This window comes from Morus notabilis, unplaced genomic scaffold, assembly GCF_000414095.1.
Source record: "Morus notabilis unplaced genomic scaffold, ASM41409v2 Scaffold345, whole genome shotgun sequence".
NCBI classification, from domain to species: Eukaryota; Viridiplantae; Streptophyta; class Magnoliopsida; order Rosales; family Moraceae; genus Morus; species Morus notabilis.
In genome coordinates this window covers 34,765-44,716 of record NW_010356869.1, presented here as the reverse complement: position 1 = coordinate 44,716, position 9,952 = coordinate 34,765, and the positions used below count along the sequence as shown (strand labels likewise).

Sequence of the window (9,952 nt, the reverse complement as noted above, 5' to 3'; positions counted from 1 at the left end):
GCTTTGTCCATGGACCCAAGTCACGTTTGGAAAACACTTGCCGACCATAGTTCATAGGATCATGAGTAATTAAGAACCTGTTTAGTTCGTTGATTTGAGTTAAGATGTGAGTTTATATGAGAACTGTTGACAGTCAAATTTCGCCAACAAAAACCGGCCGGGTTACCTCTTAGTTTCCCTTTAGATTACCGGCCGTGGGTGTATTTAACGTATGTGGATTTGTTGAACATGTGTGTTAACTAAATCATACATAGACAAATTACAAAATGAATTTTATAGTGGTTCACTCTATAAAATGAGAGCTACATCCACTGTGACTTTGTATTTCTGTTTAGAAGGTAACAATTTACAGCAATTGCTTTTCTTCAATCTCTTTTTTCTTTTCTGGAATTTCTCAACTCCTGCCTTACTGGGGGTCTTCCTCCTTTTATACTGGGCTTCCTTCGCTTAGGGAGTTTCCTTCCTAGGTGGGAGCACTCAAGTGCTCTTCCTTGGTAGGCCCAGACGTAGCCTACTAATCAACACTGTTCACTCAGCCAATTAGTCTCCTATTACGGCTCTGTGCTTCTCCGTAATACTTTTTTGTCCCCTATGTGGGGTGGTTTGAGAGCTTGCAATTAATGCCTGCAGACGTCTTCCACTTAAGCACGCAACCTGTCACGTATTCTAAAGAACGTTCCCCTCGTCGTTAGCGCTGCTTGGCCTAATCGCCCTCTTTGGATCCTTTCTGCGGTTGAGGGATCTTCGTGTTTATGGCGCGATCTGTCGACGCCATAAGGGATCGTCGTCCTAATTTAGACTTCGCGCTGTCCAACGGAATAGGAGGGGTCCGTAGGCGTCAAGGGTTTTTGCTTGGTGGGGAGTAGTCAATGGCACGTGTCGTATTTCCGTTCATCCATGTGTCCGTCACATTTTTTCACACAACAAGAACTTTTTACTGTAATAAAAAAGTTAGATATGACTGTTTTTGAGAATTTTTTACGGTAGTAAAACTCAAATCGGTAAAATGAATGAGACTTAAACGGGCACCCATCTACCCTTTGTCGCAGGTTGATTTTTGATCATGAATGGAGAAATAACATCGGAGACCCATTCTCTTATCTCCAGTAACCAATTGGCCCAAAGGCTTGTTCATTGTCCTTTGTGACTCATATAACCCATGTCTCGTTTCTTGCATTGGTGACTCAAATAGCTCAAGGACCCCCTTTTTGGTCTTTGGCAACCCAAATAGCCCGAAAGAACCAAATACTAGTAGAAGCTTTGCCACCCAAATTCAAAATCTTTACATTTATATATAAATCTTAAGTTTATAACACCAAGTGATGTAAATGTAAAGATGATATCATTTGAGTGACATTTCTAATTTCTCCGGTTCTAAAAGTTTCTTACAAAGGCCTTCATCCGCCTAACGATCAAGAGAAATTGTCCCATCTTTTGGACCTGTCCCAGCATGATTCTTGATATGGTTCCGGAATAGAAGTCAACTTTCCTTTTAAGGGCCGCATTGCTCAAAAAATTGGGCTGTCCATAGTTACACGAATCCATCGGAGATAAGAAGCCAAACACTATTCACTTGTTGAAACCTTCCTAAGGCTCCCCCAAACCCCGGAAAGACTCAAGATTTTACCCGCCTAACTCGCTCTTTGAATGCATATATTTTTTAAAAAATTGTATCATTTACTCTTAGTTAATACTTTTGACTGCTTAAGACCTTTTGATTTAGTGATACTGAAGGGTTTGAGTGAGGTGAAATTTAGGTGGAAAGTTGCGAGTTCAATCACGTATTATATAAAAAAAAATACCTTTTTTATTAATATAATTCTTTTGAATAAATGATATTAATCAGGTAATAAATTTGAGACCCATGCATTGTATTTGTCTATTTTTCTCAAAAGAAAATTAAAAAATGCTCTTCATGTCCTTACCTCAACGACGTCGTTTCTTCATCCTAAATGACATGTCAGTTTTTCTATTCAGCTCAGCATTTTTTTGAGTCGTTTGTTTTTTAAGGCTCCGTTCACTTCGCTGATTCGAGTTTAGAATTCGAGTTTTATTACAGTAAAAAACTCTCATAAATAATCACATTTAATCTTTTTATTACAGTAAAAATCTCTCACATAAAGTCACATCTCAACTCAAATTTTAAACTCGAATCAGCGAAGTGAACGACCAAAACTCCGAGACTGACGAGAAAGTGAGTTCCCGTCCGCACGACCCCAGACCGACAGAATGGAATCGTCTCCGCGAATTATCGTGCTCGAGGAACTTCCATCGGCGGCGGAATTCGCGTCTCGGATTGAATCCACAAACCTTCCCGCCGTATGTTTCCGATTCAATCGCCACTCAGAAAACTCTTTCGTTAGCTCGTAGAAACTTACTCACACTCTCTCTCCCTTTTTCTCTCTGCTATCGAAAAGGTTTTCAAAGGATGCGTTAAGAACTGGAAAGCTTTATCCAAATGGAACCCCGCGAATGGCGGTCTCGACTATTTTCAGGTAACGAAAAAACCTTTTCCTTTTCTTTTAATTGAAGATTTTTTATTTTTATTTTTAGAATTGTTGTTTTCTTGATTTACATTGATGAATTGAAATGGAACTTAGGAAAGGGTAGGATCGTGTGTTGTGGAGGCTATGCTATCTAAATCTGCGCCCGTGTTCTATGGTGATCTTAGAAGCCATGAGAGGGTAATAATTTCTTATTTATTCTCTGTTAATGCCATTGTAAAGCTAGCTTGAATACTTAAATTTCCCTTTATTTTGTAGGTTCCTTTACCATTTTCTGCATTCATTGGTTTCTGTAAGCAACGAATGCGAAACAAAGATGATGGTCCCGGTGTTAGTTCTGAATTGGAAGATTCAACTAATGGTTGTTTGCCCTATGATGATGCTCCTCAACAAATCTATTTAGCACAGGTGCCTAGATTTCTGTTTTTGTTTAACTTGTTTAATTTCATCAATGGTGCTTCAGAAACCGTATTTCGATCTGTTTTATGGTGTATTTTTCGCTGGTGTGATTCTTTTCTTACAAGGATTATAGAAAAAGAATGACGGTGTTGCGAATTTTGAATATTTGTTTGTGTACGTCAGGTGCCGATTATGCGTATTGAAGGTGAAGATAAGGTTCAGTTGGAGGCATTAAGAGAAGATATTTGTACGGTTTGTAAATATCTCGGACTAGTTGGTGAAATAATTTTTTTCTTTCACAGTGTGTGATTCTTATTCCAGTTGTTTGATTTGTAGCCTTTGCTTTTGGAGGAAAAGGTTTTAGCTTCTGTCAATCTGTGGATGAACTGTGCGCAAGCTAGATCGAGTACCCACTATGATCCACACCATAATCTTCTATGCTTAGTTGCTGGCTGTAAACAAGGTAAAATCCATTTTCTCTAAACTCCTTACTCAATAAATTTTTCCGTGTAGGAACTTTTTTTTTTTTTTTTTGGCGGGGTGGTTGTTAGGCTTAATATAATTTTGGAGTTGGTGGATATATTTATATCTTCAGCTTATGGATTTGATGTTTTATCTTTTGGTCCTAATATTTTGCATGAGAACTCACGATTTGCCTAATATGTATGGAAGATGGTTCTGTATTGTTGGCGGATAAGAAATGGTGCTAGTGTGAATTCGAGGGATGAGTGGGATCTGTTCAGTTGCTGTCTTATAATTTTGTAGTTGTTTGGAGAAGAGCCCTAAGCTCTTCTATGATAACAGTTGTTGCTTGGGCTCAATATCTGAAGACTGCTTTTCTTTACTTAACTGTTAAACGGTGGATTTGACATTGGTGGTCCTGATGGAGATCTTTACGAGTTGGTCAAGAGGAAATTTGAATTGGCGTTGCAGATTTGTTGTTGGTGGTGAAGACTATGGTTGTGTCGGTGGAAGTTATATGTTGTATCCTCTATAGGTTTCCTACTTTGTTTTGAAGTGAAACTATATTTTATTCAATTAGGTTCATGTTTTCACGTTACTTTGTAAAAATAATGATTTTCTACTTTTTTTTTTTACTCTGGAAAAACTCGTGCTCTTCGGCAGTGGTTTTATGGCCTCCTTCCACAAGTCCCATGCTATATCCAATGCCCATACACGGCGAGGCATCAAACCACAGGTAATCTACTTTATCTACTGCTCTAAATTCAGATCTTGATTTCACTTGTTCTGATTAACTTCTGAAGATTTGATTTTATGCTATTCGGTGCAAGGATAGTTATCATATTATTCTTTCCGTCTTCAACATTTTGATCTTTGCTTTCATGTCATTCCCACAGTGCACTTTCTCTAGAAAACCCGGATTTTTCAGTTTATCCACGAGCAAAATGCTTAATGGACTACTCACAGAAGGTTATTCTCTGTGCAGGTGATGCACTCTTCATTCCTGAAGGATGGTAAGTTATAAATCCATGATTACCTATGGAACGGTTTATTTCGTTAGGAGCCTTCATGTTCTTGTTATGCTTTTATTGTCTACCAGTTATAATCTTGCTTCAGATGCTTATTAATATCTGGTTTGAGTTTGTGATCAACTTTAACTATGTACTACAGAATCAAGCAGAGAGGAAAACTGATTTGCCTAAAACAATGCAATTGAATGTTCAACAACATCCTATCCTATGCTTAAGCAACTAGGATTTATGCATATATCTTGTCCTTATTTTGCCTAGTGATGGAATATCTTCTATTTATGGACTATTTGTTCCTCATATAAAATCCTTATTGCGAGATTATTCTTCATGATCATATTTTCCATTTATAGATTCTATTTTTCTCCTGGTATTCTCTCAAGTTAAATGATGGTTCTCTCTTTGCTACAGGTTTCACCAAGTAGATAGTGATGATTTGACTATTGCTGTTAACTTTTGGTGGCAATCCAGTGTTATGTCAAACATGTCAGAACATATGGATGCCTATTATTTGAGAAGAGTATTAAGAAGGTTCTCTTGGTTGATTTCTTTGAATAAGTTGGTTAAGTGGTAGTAATGCAGGATACTAACCATAATTATGTTTTTGTTGTTTCTGCATTGAATACAAATTCCAATGAAAGATTGACAGACAGGGAAATGGTATGTATCCCAGTTGTATGAGTTATTCGTGTATATGCATCATACTTTGTTCTTTTGAAACATTGATTAGCTTAGAGCTTGACTTCTTTTAGAAGCTTAGTAGGATTATAAGCAGATACGAATATATATTTGATGTCAAATTTTTTCTTGGAGTTTAATGTGATAATACACTGGAGTATTTCCTACAGATTCAAATTCAATTTAGCAACGCAATCTCTTGATAAAATCTTTAAGTTGATTTTCATTTATTACCCATCTAATCATTTAGTTCATGTTACTATATTAGTATATTACATAACAAGAAAATCAAATATGTGCTGACTTTCTCATTTTCCTTCCTTTTCTTTATTCCTAACACAAAATTTCTTACTGAGTACGGTACTATTATAATTATACACATTTTTTTATTGCGACAGAATGAAGTTCTGCATAAAGCTTCTTCTACAGAGAAGCAGAATATGATGAGGCAGACGCATGAACTGCTTGGTAATGGAGAAGCAGGTTAATTTCCTATCAATCAGTTCTATTATATGTTGAGTTACTTGGTGCTCTTCTATTTTTTCATGGAGCAAAGAAATGGAAATATGTTCTATTTTAACTTGTTATCAGCTGGTAGTACCATTGAACTGGATCATGCATGCGTGGAAAAGGATGTAAAAGAAAAAGAACCGGGGCAGAAAGCTATGTTGCATCAACTGGAACCACTTGCCATCCAGGCACTTCATGTTCTTGTTTCTTTAGTTCATGATCGGATTAGTATTGCTGATAGGGGTGAACTGATGCATTCTGCATCAAGAACTGTTTCTGACGCTAGCGTTGAAGTTGAACACAAAAAGACCATGACAACTAATTCATTTAGCTTGGAAGATGACCCAGTAGCCAAGATTCTGTCGGCCCTTGAACCATGCGCTCTTCAAAATGTCTTTCTTGCAATGGCAGTGAGTTTTTTAAACCATTCTATTATCCTATGTAGCTTGTAATAGATAGTTAGACTTTGTATGTCGGCTATATACGTTAAAAATATTGTGCAACTTTAGTAACATGATTCCATATATTGAAAATGCGAGTTTGTGTTAGCATAAAGCAACGTCGGACAACTATGGACAAGTGACTTTTCTTTAGCTTTGTATTTGTTTTTTTTTTTTTTGTCCTTTTAGTGGTTGTGGGGTTGAGACCACTGTTCTCAAGTATCATATGCTGATACCATTCTCTGATGCCGTCATAGCATAGGCTTGTGGCACCATTGGGGGTAGAAAAGGGATCTTTAGTAATTGGTTACACTCGTATCATCAAAAAGGGAAGTTCAGATTATTAAACAATGGAGATGCTGCAGTCCTGTGGTGCAAAAATATTTGTTTATGCATTTAACTGTTTAGTGCTGATGTACCAGACCATATAGCTATATGTAACTTAGCTTATGAATCAGTTAACCCTTTCGTTTTAATAATTTTTATTTGTCACGTTTCCTTTTTCAGCACAACTTCCCAAGAACTCTGGAGGGTCTAATACTTCATTTGCTTTCACCAGTGGCAGCAGAAGTCCTTACACGTAAATTTGACGAGCTAGATCGACTCATCACTGAGGATGAGCGGTAAATGCTAGTTTCGATGACCTTTCCTTTCCTAAACTTTCTTAGTGACAGAGGAACACACATCTTTACTTTTGGTTTAAATTCGTTGGTCATCATTCCAGGAACAAATTCTACCAGGTTTTCTATGGTGTCTTTGATGATCAGTTTGCTGCAATGGATGCTATTCTAAATGGTAAAGAATCATTTGCACTCCAGGTAATTACGTGAACTAGTTGCAGCTTGATGTTTCATTCCAAACGTACCATATTTACCTCTTCGGCATGGAGTAGAATATGCATATATACAATCCTTCTTGTACAGCTTTGAGAAACATTTCTATGTGAAAGTAAAAAAAGAAATCTTAATATTAAGAATGTCCTTGATGTCATGGGTTCATTTTGCAGATGTATTGTAAATAATTGATCTTCTCACTCTAAATATCTAGCTGTGTCATACTTCCTCGCACACTTTAATCGTGTTTCTTGCGATGAAGAACCCTTTATTGCCTTTGGTTGCCACAAGAAAGGACAAATACATTCTACAGTTTGAAATTGGTTTTTAACATTGTCCATGTGATTGAGATCCATTGCCAAGAAAATTAAAAAATGCTAAATAAATTGCTATTTGTCCTGAACATGACCCTTTTCTTTCTTGAGGTCAAGTATGCTGGTTTTAGATGAACCTGACTTTGTAGTTTGCTACCGTTTTCTTGAGCAGAGAGAACAAAATAGATTTTTATTGTTTAAACACCATCAAACAAAAGTTTTGATCAGTTCATATTTGTTTTCGTAATTCTTGAGGTCATCTGTCCTCTCTTCCTTTGTAATCGATGATTAAAATGGATGTATGTAATTTGAAATATATATATATATATATATTTGCTTGCATAGCGTTCATATTATCGTATAACTTGCAGTCGTGCATCTCAATTCACTTCCATTTAATTCCTTCTCATCAGAAATGTGTGATCCAACTCTCTTCTACTTGTTTTTCCCTGAATAACTATATATGTCCTTGTTTCTCTTAAAATGAATTGCTTGCATAGCGTTCATATTATCGCATGACTTGCAGTCGGCCATCTCAATTCACTTCCATTTAATTCCTTCTCATCAGAAGTGTCTGATCCAACTCTCTTCTACTTGTTTTTCCCTGAATAACTACATATGTCCTTGTTTCTCTAAAAATGAAAAGTTCACTAGAATTTTCTTTAAGGATGCCTTGCTTTTGTTTAGGTTCTTTATATATTCTGTCACATTTATATATTCTCATCATCTCTTTATTGTCGTAGTGGACGTCTGTGTAATCATTAGCTTGTGTACTTTATATCTTAAGCTCTTCCAGGTATATGAGCAGCAATATTGCAAATAATGTCTAGGTCGACTGAAATTCCAAGCTATCCACGATAGAGGGTTTCCTTTTATTATTATTTTTTTATTTTTTTATTTTAGGTTGAAGAGAATAGAGAAAGTGTGAAATGAGCTGATATAACTTCAATCTCTATTATACCTCTAGATCTCTTTGAATATGAGGTTATACTCAGCTTAGATACTTATAAACCGTATATTAACCTTCTTGCAAATTTTGGATACATTTAAAAATTCAGTGTCAAAAGGACTTGGAACTGCACAAGAAAGTGAATCAAAGGAATACCACTTTAAGAGAATTGATATTCGAATATACCACTTTTGTGAAAAATTTAAACGTAATTTACACGTAAAAATGATACTACCTAATTTATACTAGAATCTCCCGAGGAAGCACATGAAGATGTTTGAAGTATATTGCTGCATAACATATATTTGTGTGTCCGTGGCCAAAAAATAAAGAAATAAATAGGAACTCACTGTCCAAGACGTGGGATGTTTTAACGGGCTACTATAGATTTCTTAAACCGATTGAGATCAAGAAAATCATAAAATGTTCTTTGTTTTTGGTGCAGGCATTCAAGAATGTGTTGGAAAAGTATTTGGGAGTGAATTCTGTTGGGTCAATACCAGGGATCAGATGATGATGATTTTTTAGACATACAATGCTACCAACTTAAAGAAATTGGTCCCTCCCGAATCTTGAGGGAGAAAATCGATGCATTCACTGCTGTAGCTTTTCTTCTCTCACAAGATATTCTTCCATGTGTTCACCACAGGTTTTTTGTAGGATTAAAATCATCGCAAACTTTGACTAGAACTGTAAATGCTGTATGCGTCGGATGTCTACACTCCATCCAAATTATTGTTAAACAATTCTGAAGGGTTCAGTTTAAATATTCATGTTCTGCATTTCTCTAAAATCTGACAACTGGTATATTTTTCAGTGATTCAAAATATTATTTGCACTAGTGGGTTTTTTTAAGTTTGTATCGGAATCTGTCTGTTATGTATATCTTTTTAATATGATGTGATTTTAATCAGATTCAACGGTCAAAGATTGAGACTATCAGTATGGCGGATACTACAGAAACTCTTTTTAAAAAAAAAAAAAAAAAAAAAAAAAAAACTAACATGCTGAAAGAACTGGTTTTATCAAATACTTGAGAAAATTATGTAAACACTATTAGCTCGGGCATATGCTCTAGAAAGGGACGTTAAGGGTGCTTATGTGATAACATTTGAGATTTAAGACCACAGAGTACAGACGCGTCTGTCTCTATCATTTATCCTCTTTTCTTTTTCGTAATAGGTTTCATTGGCTATATTTGTTAGGATAGCATAGGAGTAAAAGAAGCAACTAGCAGAAGCAAAAACACCATTTATGACGTAATTTTTAGGTTGGAAATGGCTTGGGAACGTGATCTGATTCTGGATTTTGTTATATTTGTCGAATAATATACAAGAGAGAGTGGAAAAGGGCGGTACTTGAAGGGGATTTGCAGGAGAAGGGGAAAAAGGAGAGAAAAGCATAGAAAAAGAAAGTCTTGGTAATTATTAGGACTGGAAGGGAAGAAAAGATGCAAAAAGAAGTTTGTGGAGGCAAGATTCTTTGGTGGAAGATGACATATGCAAGTAAGTTGTGAAAAAGAAAGAGGAGGGAATAGAAGAAGGGAAGCTTTTAGTTTGTCTGGTTGTGGAGCAGAAGAAGATAAAAAAAGAGCGTCTTTTTTACTATAGGCAAATGGCATGTTTTGTACCTTAACCCTGCAACCAACGTATTTTTTTTTTAACTTTCTAAAAGCTTGGATATACCATAACCACCCAAGCCTACTTTCGTTAATCCCTAGGCTTCTCTCTCTCTTTTCTCTCAGTGGATATACTAAGTTGTGGCCTTGTGGGGAAAGAATTTTTGGTCATCCAAAACTTTGCAAAAGATTCATGTTTTTAACCATATTACTATCT

General features: G+C 36.1%; 1 protein-coding gene across 2 annotated transcripts; it reads left to right on the top strand.

The window, feature by feature from the left end:
• Positions 1-2,191: 2,191 nt before the first annotated feature.
• LOC21395741 lies at positions 2,192-8,950 on the top strand. Of its 2 annotated transcripts, XM_024162883.1 has the most exons (15): positions 2,192-2,319; positions 2,418-2,495; positions 2,601-2,684; positions 2,763-2,912; positions 3,087-3,155; positions 3,240-3,366; positions 4,029-4,101; positions 4,262-4,378; positions 4,805-4,924; positions 5,035-5,053; positions 5,470-5,554; positions 5,663-5,991; positions 6,529-6,644; positions 6,746-6,839; positions 8,563-8,950. In XM_024162883.1, exons 1-15 carry the CDS (start codon positions 2,230-2,232, stop codon positions 8,629-8,631), a joined length of 1,620 nt encoding a protein of 539 aa, XP_024018651.1. In that variant the 5' UTR covers positions 2,192-2,229; the 3' UTR covers positions 8,632-8,950. The 2 variants fall into 2 exon arrangements, with proteins under 2 accessions (XP_024018651.1, XP_024018656.1); XM_024162888.1 differs by having other exon boundaries at positions 2,241-2,495; positions 2,611-2,684.
• Positions 8,951-9,952: the final 1,002 nt, after the last annotated feature.